The 20,268-nt window shown below is 45.4% G+C and overlaps 1 protein-coding gene across 1 annotated transcript in view; it reads right to left on the bottom strand.

Annotated features, from left to right (window-relative positions):
- Window positions 1-4,100, bottom strand: part of Dnah5 (dynein axonemal heavy chain 5) — a 249,331-nt gene extending 245,231 nt beyond the window's left edge. The window contains exons 1-2 of the mRNA XM_071612820.1: window positions 3,907-4,100; window positions 2,052-2,187 (exon numbers count right to left, since the gene is read on the bottom strand). Coding sequence (XP_071468921.1) covers window positions 2,052-2,187; window positions 3,907-4,100 — 330 coding nt within the window. The remainder of the gene's footprint in view (window positions 1-2,051; window positions 2,188-3,906) is intronic.
- Between the last annotated feature and the right edge of the window lie 16,168 nt (window positions 4,101-20,268).

Raw genomic sequence — 20,268 nt, 5'->3', positions numbered from 1 at the left:
AATGCCATGATTTCATTCTTCTTTAAAGCTGAGGAATATTCCATCAAATATATATTTTCTTTATCCATTGATCTATTGAAGGGCACCTAGGTTGGTTCCATAGTTTAGTTATTGTGAATTAAGCTGCTATAATCATTGATGTGGCTGCATCACTGAAGTCTACTGATTTTAAGTCCTTTGGGTATAAACGGAGTAGTGGGACATCTGGGTCAAATAGTAGTTCCATTTTTATTCCCACCAGCAATGTGTGAGTATACCATTTTCCCCACATCCTCATCAACATTTATTGTTGCCTATATTCTTGATAATTACCATTCTGACTGGAGTGAAATGAAATCTTAGAGCTTAGTTTTTATTTACATTTCTCTAATTGCTAGAGATGTTGAACATTTTTCATATATTTGTTTATCAATTGTATTTTTTCTTCTGTCAAGTATCTGTTCAGTTCCTTAGCCCATTTATTGATTGGGTTATTTGTTTTGTTTTTGTTTTTGGTGTTAAGTTTTTTGAGTTTATTATACATCCCAGAGATTAATACTTTATCTGGGTGCACGTAGTAAAATATTTTCTCCCAATCCGTAGGCTCTCTCTTCACTCTCTCAACCCAGGTGTTAAAGAGAAATTGCACCAGACACTTGTGAAAAATGGCAAGATGGTTTGATTCAAGTTACCACAGTCAAAAAGGAAGACTTCGATGTAAAGTTTAGCTTAACTCCAAATTCAGCAATGGCAGCTGGGGGTTTATAGCCAAAGACATATGAATGTGGATGTATAATACCAAGAAGAATTTAATTGGATGTCAGTTGTGGGGCAAATGAGGAACTTGATTAGAAATAAAGTGGCTGGGAGACACTCCCCAAACTGGCTTAGCAGGATTCTTATCAAAACTGGGTTTGGCAGGCCAAGACCAGGCCTACTCTAAAAGAGGCTGCCTAAAGTCTGGTCAAGGAAGCAGTCCTTGTCACAGGAATGGGAATTTAAGAATAAATCATTAAAATCATCAGAACTGACATTCACTTCACAGAGAAGTGCCACACATCCTTCACTCTGCACGGTGGCAGTACATTGGTCATGGCGGTGCTCAAGACCCATGAGCAGAGAGGGCCCCATGCCCAAGTCTTCTGCCATTTTGGTGACTCAGCAACCTTCTCCTCTCCCTTGTTCCCACTGTTGCTCTCACCACTTGCACCTGGAAGTCAACATACACATTGGTTTTTCTAAATGCATTCCCTTTTACCCTCTAGATAAACGAAACCAGAGAGAGTCGGAAATACACGTGTATTTGTTAACACATATGATGGGCCGACATTCAGTGGGTTTTAATGAACTTGTCTCACTAAATGGAAATAAGGTTCAACAGAGGTGGTGAAACGGGCTTTTCCCACAAAGAAGAATGACATTACGGTATTTGTGGATAAACAGATGGAACTGGAGAACATCATGCTAAGTGAAATAAGCCAGACTCAAGATCCAGGATCAAATGTTTTCTCTCATATAAAGAAGCTAGAGCAAAATAAGGAAAAAGGATAGGGGAATCCCATGAAAACAGAGGGAGTAGAGGAAAAGGGATTGAGGAGAGGGACAGCAAAAGGGAGGAACTACAAAGCGAAATTTTCAAAGTTATGCTATGTACATATATGAATATGCCACAGTGAACTCCACTCTGTATCTCTTAAAAGTGTAGTTTAAAAAACAACAAATAAATAAATAGAAGGAAGACCAGTAGAATAGAGGAAGAGCAGCAGGGAGAGGGGAGAGGAGGGAAAGAGGAAGTGTGAGGGACTTAAATGGAACCAATTATATTCCATACATGTATGATTATGTCAAAATGAGCCCCACTATTATGTATGACTATAATATACTAATAAAAACCTTTTAAGGAAATAAGAAAAGAGGATTTCACAGGCTCCACACCACCCTACAAGTTCCATCTATGCTCCTCCTTTGTCTCTCTTCTACCTCAAGGGAACCCTTTGATGCCTAGGAAGGGTGAAACACTGAATTGGTGCCAGGGTGGCCTCTGTTGCTACTTACCCTCTTTCCCTGGCTACCTGATAGTCAAAGTTGTACGGAGACCATTGTTTCCAGAGTGGGCCACCATGGCTTTGTGGGCCCAGATGGGCATTTGCCTGTTGGGGTGATGGTGCTACCACCACCATTTCCACATTGACTCTAGGCCCATCTGGTCTGGAAGAAACACATGGGTGGCAGGAAGCCAGGAGAGCACGTTTAGGTGGTCCAAAGCCTGGTAGGGACCACAGCAGCTCTATGGCATTCTGCCTTGTGGCTTCTCAGGAGCCAGAAAGTTTTAGTGGAGCAGAGACCAGTGCTTTGGAGTCTATGGTTGGAGGAGACAAATAGGAAGCGCCCAGGAGGCAGAACTTCAGGGGCATGATGGACGAGGGACCAAGAAACCCAACAGATGCCATCCCAGAGCTCTGAGCCAGGCTTAATTTAAATTACTGGAAGATGGGAGAATTTGGGGAATCACAAGTGGGACAACAGAGCAGCCAGGGCTATAGAGGGGCCTCTGAGGGCTCTGAGGAAGAAATTACTTACCAAATGGAAAGACGGTATTCAACTTTCAGTAATAGGTTTGGCTGTAGTGGTACATACCTGCTGAATTTCAGCCTTATACAAAATTCTGTTTTGTATATTACATATTAGAGATTGGCTTATTCAATATCCCTTCTATTCCATTTCTAACATCCTTTTTTTTTTTTTTTTTTGTAATGTAGTAACTTGTAGCTAAACCATATATTTCCCAGACTCCTTTGAAGCTGTCTTATAGTTAGTGTCCCACATATAATTCAGTCTGATGAACTTGGATGAGATGCTAAACCAGAACTAGGTTTTGATGAGAGGGGGAGAGGGGGAGATGCCAGTCTGCAGTGCAAATCATGGTGGAGGAAATGTGATCCTGGAGCCAGAACCCAAGAGAGCAGCTCAGTAATGGAGAAGCCACATGTCCCTCAGTGTCCCAGCTCTACAGCGTGGTTTTGGAAGTCCAGCCTTCTGTTTATTTTATGCAAAACTCCCAATAATTCAGTGTAATAGCCAGATTCCTTGATGATAAATGCCTTTTTGCTTTAATCAGTTAAAGTAATACTAACACCTATGACTGAGAACAGTGATTAAGAAGAGGACACTGGAAGCAAAATTCAGGAAACAGGGGAATGTAGAATCTGAGCTTAGCCTTAACTTGCTTATGTCTGAAGGCAGTACAGATGCTGTTGCTTTCAGACATTGGGACTCACCATCATAGCACATAGTGGCAAATTAGTTACTTAATGTGAATGAAGCGACATCGAAGAGCAATTGGAGACTATGGGGATTCCTGGGCTTTGGAATTAGTGACTCAAGCTCCACACTAGAAGAGGGTGACATTATTGGGTACCAGGCAAAGAAGTGATGAGCAGCGTTTGGTCCCAAGTCTACCTCACAGTGACCTCAGCCTGGTTCAATCTCCAGCAACAAAGGGGGAGGGGGAGAGAAGACTAAATATCCTTGGCAAGTGGCATAGCCCTCAATTTGTCCAAATATGTATTCTCCCGGAAGACCCTCTCAGAAACCAGTGCTGGCGACATAGATGTGACAGATGCCAGGTGTGATTTCTACCACAAATTTGTTTAACTCATCTGTTCTACTATTATCTGTCTCAAAACAAGAGACCTCAGAATCAAATTCCTCAGTCTTGGCACTATTGATCCTTTGACTGGATGATTCTTGCACCGTGGAGTGTTTAGGAGCATTCTTAGCCCCCAGCCACTAGAAGCAGTACCACATCCCCTCCATCGAGACAAAGTCCCCAGGACACAAAATCACAGCAGGTTGAGAAGCAGAGAGTAACATGAACTACAATTAATCAGGGACTGACTCCAGTTACAGCTGCTTCAATCCCTTCACTTGTTGAGCTCTTTGGATTTGGGAGGCAACGTGTGGGTACTTGGGGGCTCCTGCCATTCACCTGGCAAAGTACAAGGCTTCCAGCTTTGAAGGGAGGCAACCAGCTCCAGTTGGCGCAAGCCACCGTGACCTTCCAACTCAGCTTGAGTGGCTGGGAAAGTAGGATGGTAACGGGAACCCCGAGGGGAAGCCATTTGCCCGCTGTGGAACGCCTCTTGTCTTTTTGAAACAGCTGCTGGCTTGCTCAGGACCTTGTAGATGCTCCAAGTGAACGTGGCACCTGAATTTCTCCACATGAACTCAGTGTTTCCTGATCCTTCAAGTCCTAAAGCCGTTGGCCTTTCACAATGACTGTGCAAAGGAAAACCTGCTCCTCTACTCACAGCATTTCTGTCACCAAACATGTGGGTTTTCCTCAACAAGCAATCCTCCAACCTCTGCAGGTACCAAATATCTACTCCACAATTCAATACTGACACTAAGAACCCAGAGTTGGAGCAACTCCCACATGTTAAGGGATCAGTCCTAGAGACTGTCCTCAATTGCAAGTAGTGGGTCCCCAGGTTACCTACACTTCTGTACTTAGCTACAACTCAAAGGAGCCCATGATTCCCACTCCAGGCTCAATTTGCTAGAACAGCTCACAGAACTCAGGAAACACTTTACTTACTATTGCCCAGTATATCATAAAAGATATCATAAAGAATTCAGATGAACAGACAGATCCAGGTGAAGAGGTTCATGGGGTACGGTCTGGAAGGGTCCCAAGCACAGAGCTCTGTCCCATGGAGTTAGGGTATGCCACTCTCCAGGCACATGGATGTGTTCATGAACACAGAAGCTCCCTAAACCTATTATTATTCAGGGTTTTTACTGAGGCTTCTTCCACAGGGACGATTGACTAAATCATTGGCCATTGGAAACCAACTCAATCTCCAGCCCCCCTCTTCCCCCTGAAGGTCAGGGAGTAGGGACAAATGCTCTAATCACTTGGTAGGTTTCTCTGGCAGCCCCAGCCCCCATTTTGAGGCTATCTCCAGGGTCCCCAGTCACCATCAGTCTTCTTGTTAGCATAAAAAGACATATCAGAAGATTTCCAGAGTCTTAGAAGCTCTTGGGTCAGAAACCAGGACAAGACCAACACATAATTCTTATTTTGTCCCAACAGGCCCAGAAGGTAGAGGTCAGCTGTGAGTAGGACGTTCGCGTGTCCAGTGCACCTATACCTGATGCACTGCCACCTCCCAGTCACACCTGGGGCTTCTTGTGAGGCAGAGAAGATTTCTTCCTCTTCTCCTGTGCACCAGACAGTCCTTCTGGTCAAGATCATCTTTTCCAGCTTCCTTCAGGGCAGATCAGGAAACTGATACCTGGAAATGTTTTGTCACTTCCCACAAATGTTGGCCAGGATGAGAACTTTGGGCTCCTTGTTCCTGGTCTTTTTGTATATTTGAAGGTAGAGATGGCTGAAGATTCTCTGGTAAGAAGTGATGCTACCTCCTACTTCAGCCCACCCCACCCCCCAACATTTACCATACACAGAAAAAGAAAATGCATCCATCTGTTGAATTTCACAACAGAAAACTGATAGAAAAATAGAGGAAGCTTTGACTCTGTAACATAAAATCTTATCAGTCTATTTCTGTTTCTTTGTTCTATCCCTAGGTGACTTTCCAAGCCTCTGAGTTTACAGGAATCCTTACTCATGTCCAAATAATTATGAGCACGCTTTGTTTTAGATTTGCTTAAAACTGACTTACGACATTGCATTAGCATTGTGAAAATAATTCTCTGTGTAAGAAATTAAGTGTAAGCCACATGGGCTTTTTCTTCCCAATTGGAATTACTGAGTCAGTATCACCTGATGAAATGACTTTATCACCTATGAAAATTAAGATTTATAAGTTTTACATGAAAGTTACTAGTCTAATTGCATGAAACTTCAAGGTGAGGCGTTTTCCAAAAATAGTTACACTATTAAAAGTCAAGTGTATTTTGTCTCAATTCCTTAACCTTGACTCCTATGCCACAGAAATATTTTTAGACTTGTCCACAAGGTGGGGCTACTCTCCAAGCAATTCTGTTGCTACAGAGGGATGCAGAGGTATTTTGGAAACGTTTCGTTGCAAAAATGTCACATTGGCAGTCTTGACAGGGTGACTCATTAATTGCAATTCTAGGAATCACAAGTTAAGGTAAAAAGTCAACATTTCTAGAACTATTTTCGTAGAAGAAGGGCAGGGCAGAAAAGGAAAGGCTAGTAAGGAATGCCAGGAAAACCTCTGGGCCTCATCTCACTGGATCCCACAATAACCCTGCCAAGTAGCTTATTTACCCCATCTAATAGAGGAGAAGATGAGCCTCGAGAAGCACTCAGAATGGGAGGATCTGACTGCAAAGCCCCTTCTTCCTTCTCTACCATTCCATGGTCAAGGAGACATCTGTATTCCTATTTTAAAAGCTGGGGTGCACATGACTCAGTCTTAGTGAGAGTCTCCCCCACCCCCATGCTGGAATTCAAACCCCAGACTTTGCACGTGCTTGGCAAGCACTTTATACCACTGAGCTGTTTCACCAACCCCTGGAGTCTTAAAGAAAGGATCCGACTCCTGTAGCCAGTGTTCTTTCTTAAAAAATTCTAACTATTGCTTGCACTATCTCCAAGGATATTCAAGGGGATCCAATTCACAACCTCTGGCACCATTTCTCAGATGCCCCTGGCTTCTGGCCCACATTGCTCACATCCTAGCATTGCCCCAAGATTTCTCACACAGAGACCCTCCACACATGTCTTCCTCCTGGTTTAGCCTCCTTCCTCTTTCCTGGCTCTGACTAACTCTTGCCCTCTTCTTGTCCTTCTCTTTCAGCACCAGACCAACAGCCCCACGTTCCCCTTTGAGAGTGGAGGGGTCTTCACACAGCTGTCATGACTGTACCCCTGGCCCCAGGGAGGCCAGATGAGATTCAGCACCATCTGAACACATCTTGACGTGTGAGTTGAGCTGGAAGGGAGATTGTCAAGAGTTGAGTTACAGAAGGGCTTGGGGGGTTCTCTCCCCTTTGTCTTATTTTGGCCACTGGAGAAGAAAGAGCCTTGCACAGGGGGACAAGGGAGAACTGGGGAGGGAAGGACAGAGACAACTCTCCCCTCATTTCAGGCCCCAAACCATGGTCCAGGCCTGACCCCTGTGAGGAAAGGCTGCACAGTTAGGCGACACCGAGGAGCCCAAGGGCAGTAAGGACAGCAGCTGCAGCTTTGATGCTCATGGGACCAGGCATGGTTCCTCGGGAGAGGACAGAGACATTCATGCACACACAACGCGGCCACCAGCTTGCAGTAGCATTGACAACCAGCCAGCTAAGAACCAAGAGAGACGCTTCGGTGGGTGCCAACCCACCGGTCACTACTAGACAGTAGTTAATATTATGCATCACTTTTCAGGCTGTGACACCCCGATATTTGATCATATGCTAATGAAGGTATTTTTTAGATGTGATTAACATTTGAATCAATAGACTCTGAGTGAGAAAATAACCCTCCACGGTGTGGGTGGACCTTGTCCAATCAACTGAAGGTCTTAAGAGAACAAAAGACAAAGGTCCTCACAGAGGAGGGAGTCCTGCCTCTAGGCTGTCTTTGGATTCAAGCTGAAATGCACCCCCCCCAACTCCAGGGATCCATTCCAACAACCCAAAAGTTGCCTGAAACTGCAGATATACTGAACCCTGCCTATTTTCACTTAAAGGAAGCACTTCACAGCTTCACTTTGGAACTCCAAGTTGCCAGCATCACTACTCTTGTGCTTATCTTAGGTAAGATAAGGAAATAAGGGCTACCTGAATGCTCGTACTGGGCTACCGCAGAAGCTGGTCTGGTGGCAGAGATGGCTACTGAGTGAGTGAGGGAGGAGTTACATGCCATGTTCATGTCCCAGGAGGACATAGCAGAGCAGTGAAAGATTTTATCACCCTGCTGAGAAAGGCATGCAGTTTAAAACTTATGAACTGCGTATTTCTGGAATTCTCCACTTGAGATTTTCAAAACTGAGGTTGAACATGGGTAACTAAAACCTCAGAAAGCAACGCTCCTGATAAGCAAGGACAACTACTGTGTGTGTTTGTGTGTGTGAGTGTGAGTGTGTACACACATTTGTACATACACACCCTGCTGGCTGTGTGTCTCTGGAGAACCCTGGCTAGCACGACTCCTACTACCTGGTCCTACTGCTGTCTTCCCACCTGGCCTGTCTCCTCTGCCCTCCACGGCTCCACCTTTCACTCAGTGAAATCCGCCCTCTCCAGGAAGGTCTGTGGGACACCCAGACACCCACACACACACTCACACACTGCCCAGCCCTGCCCTCCTGAGTGCCCCTGGCTGCTGCGCCACTCACTCCTTCTGGTCCCGCTCAGCTCCGGGCTGTGGTGCCCATTGCTCCCTTGGCTGCAGTGATCTTCCCCTTGGGTCCACAAGGCCAATTCCACGCCTCCAGCCAGCTCCCCCTCAAATGTCACCTTCATCATCAGAGCTACTCGGCCAGCCTATTTGAAGTTTCAGTCTCCTACTACCCACGCGTGAAGCTTCAGACCCTTCTTCTTCTTTGTTTCCACACCATGTGCCAACTTCAAGGCACATAAATAAAAGGTGCTTATGTGGTGTCATTGTCTGTCACCTCCCTCAGCTAGAATGCACACCTCACCAGGCAAGGAGGTTTGGTTTGGTCATGAGCATACCCCAAACTTCTAAAGCCATGGCCGCAACGTAGTCGGTGCCCAACAAACGTGTGTGGGATGAATGAACCCCTTCTGGGTCCCACACCACCACCCACTACCACCCCAGCAACTTCAGCTTCTGAAGACAGTTCCTTCCCTCCATCTCCCACTGCGTTCCTCCTTCTCTCTTGAACACACCCCCAGCCACAATAGGTACCAGGAACCACACGTGGCTAGGTTGAATGGGAAGTTCTGTCTTTGTCTCACCTGTCAGCTGCACTGGGCAAAGTTCATCCCCCTCTTCTTGAGACATCCGCTTCACCTGACCAGGACACACCCCTCTCCTGGTCCTGCTCTAACCTGATGGCCCCTGCCCACCTCTCAGACCTCTGAATGTCAAGTCAGCTCAAAGCTTGGACCTCAGCCCCTTCTCCATCACTCTCGTCCCCTACATGACCTACTGAACCTCCACTTCCTGTCTCCTGACCGTCCTCCCAATTCCAGACGGGGGCCTCCATTCCCAGTCCTCTGTGTGGTTGTCTCAAACCCAAGCACCTAGGTCAGCATTTCCCAAGTCACATCCTACTTCCCTCCCCAACTTGCTCTCCCAGTCTTCCCAACCCTTCCAGTGCTAGGTAAAAACATGAGAGCCATCTGCCCCTGCTCTCACTCACCATCCCTCCTAATCCACCATCAAATCCCACCAGGTCTGCTGCAGGTGGCTCCACTTTTAAGCTCACCCAACCTACCACTCTGGGCTGGGCCACCACCATTTCTCACCCAAACTATTTCAACAGCTCCTGAACACGTCTCCCTTTCCTCTTCCACTTTCCCACCCAGAAACCAGCCAGAACTGACCTTTCAAGATGGAGCTCAAATCATGTTCTCCTACTAGGCCCGCCACACCTCCTACTCCAGCCCCCACCACTTTGCTCACTCTTCTGCAGGTACAGATACCTCCCTCAGCTGCTCCATTAACAAGCCAGCACACTCAGACCCTAGGACCTTTGCTTGTGATGTCCCCAAGCTCTGGAACCTTGCCTGCCAGATAGCCACGTAATTACCTCCAGTCCCTTGGATCCCTGCTTAAGTGCCCCTTATCAGTAAGGGAACTTCTGATCACTTTACAAAATAGCAAGCACCATTAATTCCCCAGAATGTTCTCCAACCTCCTTGCATCCTTTTTTATTTCCATAGCACCTATTAGCACTTGACATAGTCTATCAAGGGGGGACTAGCAGGGCAGGGACTTAACCATGAGAATGGAGGAACAGTCGGCCATGTTCACTACTCCTGTCCCAATACCTAGAATGGCACCTGGTTCATAGTAGGTGCTCGATAAGTCTGTGTCAAGTGAAAAGCTAGATGATGGGTGTCAGCAGATTAGGGAACATGCTTCTGAAGAAACTGCACTGATTGTGAGCTCACTAAGGCCAGGATTGGGTCTTGTTCACCCTTGCTCTGGCACCCAGCACCATGCCTGGCTCAGAGCTGATCATTCATTAAAGATTAATGAGTAGATGGAACTGAATGTGAGTTTTTCCCTTCACCTTACTTATCCTTGCCTGTTGGAAGCAGTGATTTAAGTGGATTTTCCAACCCACTTTGGGAACCTATGAGAGAAATGTGGGCGTGCTGGCTCTCTCTATAGCGGCTGCGGCTGCCTGCTCTCCATCCTGCCAGAAGGAGCAGCCCTGAGAGGAAGTCTCATAGTCCAGCTGGTGGGGAAGTGTGAACAGCTGCACACACCAACCCTTATTTTCTAATCAGTTATCAGTAATAACAGTAAAGGTCTTGATCGTCAATCCCACAACATCTGATCTCTCAATGCTTCTCAATCAGGGAAGGAAAGGGAAATGAAAAAGAAAAATTAAAAAGAAGTGTATGATTTAGAAATACCCAGAGGTTGAAAGCCATGACCACACAGTCTAACTTGAGTCACTCTGGTTACTTGGAAATGCCAGCTCTGATTATAACTAAAACAAACTTCATGCCTTGTCAGCCTGGCCTAGTGAAATCAAACCATCACGGACAAGTCAGCTAAACGGTTCCACTTGCCCCAAAGACGAGCAAGCCTATAACATCCATAGTGAAAAAGTCCAAAACCCTTCCTCCTGTGTGCAGTCTACAGTGTGGGGAGCTGCTGCCAGCTGAGCCTCTCACTGCTTGGCTTGAAGCATCTCACTGTGTGACAAGAAGCTTGAAATTTTTCCAGCTGGATCTGATTTTATTTTTGACAGAGGGAAGTATTTGTTAGTCCTTCAATCCCAAATCAGTTACCTTCGTCTCCTCCATTCACCTCATCCCGCCCGGTCTTTCTCAGGCTTCTGGAATCCGTGTAAACACACAGACACGTGTGCTTTTACTTGAGAGAGGAGTGGTGATTTTGTGTCCTTTGCACCAGGCGGAGGAAGCTGCAGGAGACTTATCTCTGGAGCCAGGAGACCCCTGCGCCCTCTGGACTCCTTGGCTGTGGTTGAAGTTTTCCACCCTCACATTTCTTGGTGAACTTGGAGTCCCTCCACAACCTCCATCTCCTGGTTTCCCAAGAAGGGCCTCTCTAGAGGATTAGGCACCATTCCCAAAACTGGCAGGCATTTGGATTATCTGGAACACCTGGCAAAAATATTGAATCTGAAGCCTACAACAATCCCAGCGGATCAGAACCATGGCTCAAGTACCCGGGACCCTGGGGTTTTCTTGATTCTCAGTTGCTGCTCATGCAAACCCCAGCACATTAGGACCCAGGCTTGAGGACCACCAGCAGAGTAGATGCGAGGGCTCAACCCTTCTCAATTCCTATTGAAGGCAAGACCAAGAACACCTCCCAAAGTGAAGTTTATTCCTCTTCAATTGAGCTTATGGGCAGGCAAGTGCAGCCCTCCAGGGGACACCCCAACCTGCTGGTTCCTGTCCAAACCTGGAGGCTGAGGTCATCCCCAGACTCCCTCTGTCTGACATTATTTCCTATTTAAGTGGAAGCAAAGAAAGTCCTCAAAAATGACATCTACGAGCAATCAACCTTAAGCAATACTTAAGGAGCTAAGGTATCGTGGAAGTATGGAACACCAGGACTACTCCATGCTCCGTACCTCAGGCACATTCTGCCACCCAAATGCCTGGTGTAGTAGGTAGAATAAAGGCAAAGAGGTCTGTACTGTAACCCCCAGAGCCTGCGGGTGTATTGACAAAGAGGTCTACATCATAACCTCCAGAACCTGAGGGTGTGTTACATTCCACAGCAAAGGGGAACTAAGGTCGCAGCTGGAATTATAAAGTTGCTAATCAGAGCAGGGCATGGTGGGGTACACCTGTAATCCCATCGGCTCTGAAGGTTGCAGCAGGAGGATCCAAAGTTCAAAGCCAGCCTCAGCAACTTAACAAGGCCCTCAGTAACTTGGTGAGATCCTGTCTCAAATAAAAAATTAAAACTGGCTGGGGATATGGTTCAGTGGTTAAGTATCCTGGGTTCAATCCCCAATACCAAAAAAAAAAAAAAAAAAAATGCTAATCAGCTGATCCTAAAATGAAGTGACTGCCCTGAATTATATAGGTGAGCTCAATGCAATCATAGAGGTCTTTAAAATGCAAGAAAGGGGCAGGAGAGGGGGGTCAGAGAAAGACCAGGGTCTAAGAAGCATGATGAGAGAGTGGCAATGTGCTGGCTTTGAAGAGCATGAGCCAAGGACTGCCGTGGCCTCTGGGAGCTGGAAGAGCAGAGCCACAGATTCTCCCCTAGGACCCCCAGAAGGAATACAGCCCTGCCAGGGCCCAACTCTTGCCCTGTGAGACCCATGTCAGCTAATCTAAACTTGAGAACTGAAAGATAACACTTCTGTTATTTAAACCACAGAAATTTGGAGTCGTTTGCTACAGTAGCCACAGGAAGTTAACACACCTGTTAAAGCTGTATGGCTTGTGGGACCCTGCCCCTGACCTGACCAAGGGAATTCCCTCCCATGGGCAGAGTGTGGTGGACACAGGCAGGCAACAACTCACCAGGATGCCCATGTGAACCTCTGACCCCAACATCATCCACCTCCCTGACCCTGGGCACAAAGGACCAGTCATCTGTGATTTTGCTGAGGCAGCTGCCCTGTCCGTTTTTTTCCAATGGGCATTTTGATTTCAGCATCCCTGCCCCCCCCCATGATGCTATATCAGTTGTCTTGAGGATGATTAAATAATTTAACACTTAGTCCCCAGGGTAGAAGCACCCCCTGGTCTGGATCATAACCATGCCAGTGACTGCCAGACCTGAAGATATCACTACTAAGTGCCAAAGTTGGCACAACTTCAGGTAGTCTCCTGGGGGACCCCCACCCTGTGTGCAGCTAGTGGGAAATCACTGGGGAAGAACTGGAAGGAGTATGTGCATGTGTTCAGGGCAGGGATGGAAAACGGTGTGCTGATCATGTATCAGCTGGAATCCCGTATTCCTCTCCCCTTCTCTGGTAACCTCCCCCTTAGACCAACCACTAAGACCCAGAGACCACATGGCCCCTTACCCCACGCAGGGTTGACTGGATCAGAGAAAACCTGCCCAGGCTGGACCAATCAGAGCTTCCATCCCTGGAATTTACGATTTGAGCTGAGAGAGAACCTGCCTCTTTGGTGACTATAAACACGAAAGCTCAGAAACCATGAGGGTGGTGGTGGTGATGGTGGTGGTGGTGGTGGTGGTGGTGGTGATGGTGGTGGCGGTGGTGGCGGTGGTGGCGGTGGTGGTAGTGTTTTGGAGGATTTTTTTGTTTTTGTTTTGTTTTGTTTTTGTGGCCCACAGCAGGACTATGGATGCAACAGAGCAGTCTCCAGAGAGGAAGAAGAGTGAAGCAGACCTCCCAGGAATGCAGAGAGGAGAGATGTGAGTCTCCTGACTGCCCTGGTCCCGTACTTCCTTAGACACAGCATCTTCACCACCAAGCTCTGCTTCCCTGAGACAAACCCAGCCTATTCTCCTGGTTCTGCTTTAGTTGGCTTAGGTGTTTTACAACCAAAAGAACACTAACCCGTGCATGACATCACTGCCACAAGATCTAGAATCCAGCAGGAAATGTTTATTAGAAAACACAATAAGATTCATAACCAATATTTATTTAGCTCCTCCATGGGTTCCACAGAGCAAAATCTGGAGTAAACAGACAACATGTCCCTTGTCTCCTGAGCCAGGGCTTCCCTGTTGCCACGAGACACCTGGGATCTGCTTGTCACCACAGTGCACAACCCGACCTACAGGAGAATTAATGCTAATGGAGCTATTCACCAAGGGAAGCTGGGCCACCGGCTGTGTTCTCCCTTCCTCCCCAACCCCAGTCTGCCCTAGGTGCACATGGTCTGCTGGCAGATTATCCCACCACAGATGGAAGCAGCCAGCAAAATAACTTACCCTCACAATGAATCTCCCTCCTCTGCCTCTCTCCACTCTTCTCCTGCTCTTTAGGGTTGCATTTCTAATAAATTAATAGAAATCCTAACCTTCAGCTCTGCTTTTTAGGGAACTCATTCCAAGATGCTTAAAATGAGTTCTGTGGTAAACTTAGAAGTTGAACACAGTAAAGATGAAAAAGTCCTGGCTAAGCACAGGGTTAAAATAACAGATACCCCTCCAGCTAAATTACACTGACAGTGACTGTAACAACTAAATCACTAATTGTTTTCTCACACAAGAGAATGAAAGTGAGATAATCTTAGCAAATAAACTAAGTGTAATGTCTCACTATCCACCAAATACAGGAGAATTTAATAAGATGCTTCAATAGGACTTCTCACATAGCGCCAACCTGTGCCCATAAAAACAATCGCATGGAAACCAAAACCAGAGAGGGCCAAACTCAAAGAGGCCTCTAGGTGGTGGGCTTTCAACATGCTTTGGATTCTGCCTATTTGAAGATTCATTCCCAGGTTGTCTACTTATTCCGGTCGATGTGAATTTGCCATTTTGACAAACTTGAGATGTAGAATGCATAGTCTTGAGAATTTAATAAATCTTACAACTCAAAAAAAGTTGAGAACTGTTTTATCACAGATAAAAGTATCATGAATTTAAACTGTAGAGAATGCTCTACTTGTCCATGAGGCACATAAATTCCACTGCTAAGGCTGGCTGGATCTCTGGGGCTGGAGATGGAGGCATTTGTGTGGCCGTGTTTGGTGAGGTCTTTGGTTCTGTTGTACTTCAACTTGGAGAGTTTGTGTGTTTGCTGTTTAAACAAGGTGTTTTGACAACCACAAACTGTCCTAGAACAGCATCTGTCAAGCAAAGCCAGGGCAGACCCAGAGCAGGGCATTAAGCAGGGGCACTGATGGCTATTGCAGGTGGAAAGAGTGGGGTGGGGGCTGCTTGCCGGACGGGAACAGCAGTGTAGGGATGTCGTGATAACAACAGGAACACAGAGTGCTTTGTAATTACTCCTTGAGGAAATACTTTGCCACAAAGACTTTGCAGCTTCACCATAAAAGACTCACAAAACCACCTACTGCGGAGCTGCAGGATGGAATCGTACGCGTCCACTAAGAACTGTGTTCAAGAAGCATTTGGAGGAAATGGAGACCCGTTTATGACGTGCTGTAAAATGAAAACTACCCAAGCCCCAAAAGAGCATGATCCAATTTTTGTCCAAAAGTTTTTTAAATCAAATAAATTAATTGCCTGTGCATATTTGTGGAGACAAAGATCATTGATGATTATTATTTCTGAGACCAAAGACAGGCTGACGGGTATCGCAGTGCTCTTTTTGCTTAGCCATATTTCCTAGGTTGACTTCTGTCTTTTTTATTTTTACTTTTAATTCCTGGCATCCCTCTCTGTCGGGCTCCATTCTAAGTGTTCTACAAATATCGACTCACTTAATCCTCACAAGATGCCCATGAAGGAGGTACTATCACTATCCCCATTTTTATAAATGAAGACATTGAATCCCAGAGCGGTAAAGGTTAACTTCTCAAGGTCACACAGCTAATGAGTGGTAGAGCCAGGACTCAGACCCAGAAAGTCCAGCTTCAGATTCGGTGCTCTCTTCTAATAAAATAAAGAGGGACAGAAGGAAGGGAGGGGAGGTATTGTGTACCACAAGGGACCCAGACATAACTGCTTTAAAAACAAAAAAAAAAAGCTTTAATCTTTAATGCCTCCGAAATTTTACTATTAAAGGGAATTGGTTTTTTAAAGGGAAAGTATAAACTGAACAATAAACAAATATTAAAAATATAACCCCAAGTAAATTGACTGCAAGGATCCAAAAGCATGCACATAAAATCTCTGAAATAGGAGGCAGTTAATTTATTTTTTTAATACTTCCTGCTGACTTCTTCCCCTCTCAGAGCACAATAGGTGTGGAGGGGCTCTTTCCACCTCCACACCTTCCAAGTCTTGACTTAGCCTCCCCAGAGCATGACTCAACCTCACTGGCACCAAGGCTATGAATTTACTTTTTTTTTCTTAACTAAGTAAAAGCAAAACACATTGTTTAAAAAAAATTTAAAAAAAAAAAGAGGAAATGCCCAAACAGAAAGCATAGCAGACCTTAAATACTAGTCTGCAGTTTTGAAAGTTGATCTTCTTCAAGACCAGAGCTGAAAGTAAACCGATTAAGTCAAGTCTGCAGCAAAAAACCCAACCCAGCCAGGCCCCCAGCTGGCCGTTCTGCACAGGCAGAGGGAGCCAGGGACAGCCTGGCTGGTCCCCTCTGTGGAGACCTGTGCTTCTCAGGTAGATCCAGAGGGAAGGGGGTAGGGCGGCGGGTGGGGGGGGGGGCAGGATCAGGAAGATGAGGAAGGTGAGGAAGGAGGCTAGAGGAGGCACTGGTGGGAGGACAGGAAGGCAGCCAGGGTAGGAGAGAGAAAGGAGGTGGGAGCTGTCCACATGGCCCAGGTGGACACCTCGAGAAGGGTCGCACAGGGATCTCGAAAACTCAGCAGGCCTGAAACCTCAGCACAGAGGGCAAAAATCTCCATGTGCAAAACTGGTAAATATGTCTTTACCTGTTAAAAACATAATCAAGATTCAACTAGGGCTGGGCTTGTGGCTCAGCGGTGGAGCGCTCGCCTAGCACGGCCAGGACCCGGGTTCGATCCTCAGCACCACATAAAAATAAAGGCATTGTGTTGCGTCCATCTACACCTAAAAAAATTATAAATAAATGTTTAAAAAAAAAAAAAGATGCAATTAGGTAAGGGAGTTTGAATGTCATCTGTTAACAAGCACTAAGTAAAATCTTTTATTGTCACTGCAGTGTATTCCAGTACACAAAGCAGAAAGGAGCAGGCCTTTGAAAAAGTGATCTCCATATAAACAAAGCAAGTGCCTCATGTAGAGGAAGACCCAAGCCCAGAGAGCAAAGCAGCTTCACACCTAGAGGACCAGACCCAGGCCCCATTTGTCCATTCAGCTCACACTACCTCCCCGCTTCCACTTAACAGGTATTGTTAAATAGAGGTTAGAGTGTTTCAAAGCAAGGGTATCCATGCCACTGCAAATGCCGTGTCTGTGCGTCAGAAAACCCCAGGGTTCAGCCTAAATCGGCAGATTGCCCCTGTGACCTCACCACAAGCACGTCAGGTACCTCCTCCTCAGACCTAACCAAAGCATCCATTTTAACCCCAGGTAGCCCACAAAGTCACATATGATACATTTAAGAAATTCAGAGGACAGGCATAAAGGGAAGCAGGCAGGAAGACTATGATCTAGCTCTCTTTTCGGAAGTTTTATATCACTTTTTTAAAAGGTCAGTCGGCACCTAATTTTTGCTCTTAGACTTTGACCAAATTGGATAAAAATTTTAGCCTGATTTCCTTGGAGTCAACTAATTTATGATTGACGTGCTGAGCCCTGTTTTACTTCACTTTGGTGCCAGTGGCCTAAAAACCTGACTTTAAGAGGATATTTTTAAGAAACCCCACTGCAAGAGTCCATTTTCATATCAAGAGGATTCCCTTAAAATGGAGCTGTACTTACAGAATGTCTTTAAATGAAGAACTGCCGAGCCATTGGTATTCCACCCTTGTCTAAGGTTATTATTTCCCAAAACTAAAAGGAGGTCATGAAGGCAAAAATACATGATTAGCCACTTTTAACTCTTTATAATAAGATTTAAAATATTGGTTCCCTGGGCGTATATTTGCATACAGTTACCAAGACATAATTAAAAGTCCCAAGGTACAACTTAATCAGCCTCTCCCCTCTTAAACCAATCAACTACAGAGACTGCTAGGCAGTGACCCAGTTACTTCTTCAGATGCTTAATTAGTCCCAGAAACACCGAAGCTCTTTTTTGAGCAGTGTAAATCTATTTCTGTTATTCATTAACACCCTAAGAGCACTTTCTGCCGCTATTAGAGACAAGCCAATGGCAGGACAACAGGGAGTCACCAACACAGGGTCAGAGCCCACTTTACTTCCAAACAGGGAGTCACCAACACAGAGTCAAGCCCACTCACTTCCAAACAGGGAGTCACCAACACAGAGTCAAGCCCACTCACTTCCAAACGAGGCCTAGTGAACCTGCTTTGCCTTAAATGGAGGGTGCAGAATTCCAACACAGATAAAATTAGATTCCAAAGTCATTATGAAGTTAATGAACAAATGTAATCATGATGCAGATGCTTCCACACATTCTGAGAGAAGTTAAATACTGCAGTTTTATTATTCTCTAAATTTTCTCTTTAAGCAGGTGGAACATATTTTAAAGATAAATGACTGAAGAGGGATTTCTCATTTTTAAAAATTTCTAGGTCTACACAAGCCTGGGAAGATTATATACCCATAATTTTCTCAGCTAAAGAAAATCAAGTATCACACCCAGGGTACTATCAATTATAAATGTGACCAAATATAGACTGTGTAGCATTTCAAGTCATGATGAGACTGTTGGGTAATCAACATTGTTGTTTGTTCAGTATGCTCAGCACGGGGCTGGATATAGACATAGGTGTTTCCCCTAATAGCATAAGAACGTAAATAAAGTGAATCCTAGAGTCCATCTTTTTTAAAAAGCTTAAGAGCATGACTATAAAAAGCGATCTGCTTCCTGAGTGCTTCCAGGCTCTGCTTGGCTAATTTGCAATCATGCTCCACCCAACAATCTATACCATAAGGTATCTTAGATCTTATGAGCTGGATTAATCTGGCCCAAACACTCATTTCACGACCTTCTTAAGACTTCAGAAGCCCCCACGGAGCTAAGGGCTCAAGACCTCCTCCATCTCTGACTTCTTTCTCTAGGGGCACCAGGTGTACAACACAGCTTATTTCACAAATTTCACAAAATGACAAAATAGGCTGCGAAGATAGCAGATCTCCCCAGAAGTACAATGAGCCTTCACCTTGGGCTGTCCTCTGCTCAACTCAGACCTGGGGATCTTCCTGTGACTCTCCCACCTCTCAGGTAGCAGCCCCACCTCCAGGCTTCCCCCTTCCCTTCCTCTAACCCTCTGTCACTCAACCACCCACCACCAAGATGGTGAAGCTGCTGTCAGTCATGCTCTTCACTTATTTCATTTCACTTATTTAACTGCCTCCGACTCTTGTCTCCCTTCTCCAGCGTTATAACCAAGAACTTCCTCTAGCCCCAGAGACAGTTTCCTCGCAAAACAAATTCTGTGGTTGAAGGTCATTTGCATTGACCTTCCCAAGAAGTTTTCGTATCACTCTACGGTGGACAAAAAAGTAGGCTACATGAAAGAAATGCAGAACTTTAAAACTGTTACTATCAGAAACTTCAGCAAAATAGTCACATCATGAAGAGCAAAGACAAAAGAATCGAATCCCATTATACAATCAATCACTGTCCATTTCAGATATGAAAAGAGAGCTAACCCCTGACACAGCACTACATATAATGAAAGACTCCTGTGACACAGAAAATAGGGTTACCCAATTCTTCAGCATTGTTACTGCCGAGGCGTCACCCCGTGGGTCAGTCTTCTCCATGCAGATGCTTAAACTGAGGAGGACCCTGCACGTGGTTGGAGCTGTACCATTTGCATTTCCAGTGTGCAAGGATTTCAACTTTTTTCACATCACTGCTCCTACCACCACTACCACACACGCATAAAACAACCATCCTGCCAACTATGAGGTGATATCTCATTGTGGTTACAATTTTTAAATTAAAAAATAATTTATAGAATATTTTCAAGAAAAGAAAAGGAATTCACATGAATAGGGAAATTATTGATACTAAGTTCAGGCCCTTATAAAACTGTTGTAGGTTGAAATGTATCCCCTTCACAGAATATGGAAGCCCTAACCCCTCATTACTTCAAGCAAGATGTGTTTTTATTTGGAAAAAGGTCCTTTGCAGATTTAACCAAGTTAGGATGAGATCACTAAGGTGGACTCTAATCCAATATGACTAACATCCTTATAGAAAGAGGAAATTTGGGGCTGGGGATGTGGCTCAAGTGGTAGCGCACTCGTCTGGCATGCGTGCGGCCAGGGTTCGATCCTCAGCACCACATACAAACAAAGATGTTGTGTCCGCCAAAAGACTGAAAAATAAACACTAAAAAATTCTCTCTCTCTCTCTCTCTCTCTCTCACACATACACTCTCTCCCTCTCTCTCTTTAAAAAAACAAAAAGAAAAAAGAAAGAGGAAATTTGGACAGACATGCACAATGGGGAAGATGATGAAGACACAGGGGGAAACTGG

Source organism: Marmota flaviventris, chromosome 5 (genome assembly GCF_047511675.1).
Source record: "Marmota flaviventris isolate mMarFla1 chromosome 5, mMarFla1.hap1, whole genome shotgun sequence".
NCBI lineage: Eukaryota > Metazoa > Chordata > Mammalia > Rodentia > Sciuridae > Marmota > Marmota flaviventris.
Note: the sequence above shows the minus strand (reverse complement) of the source record. Positions and strands in the feature narration are given on the sequence as shown.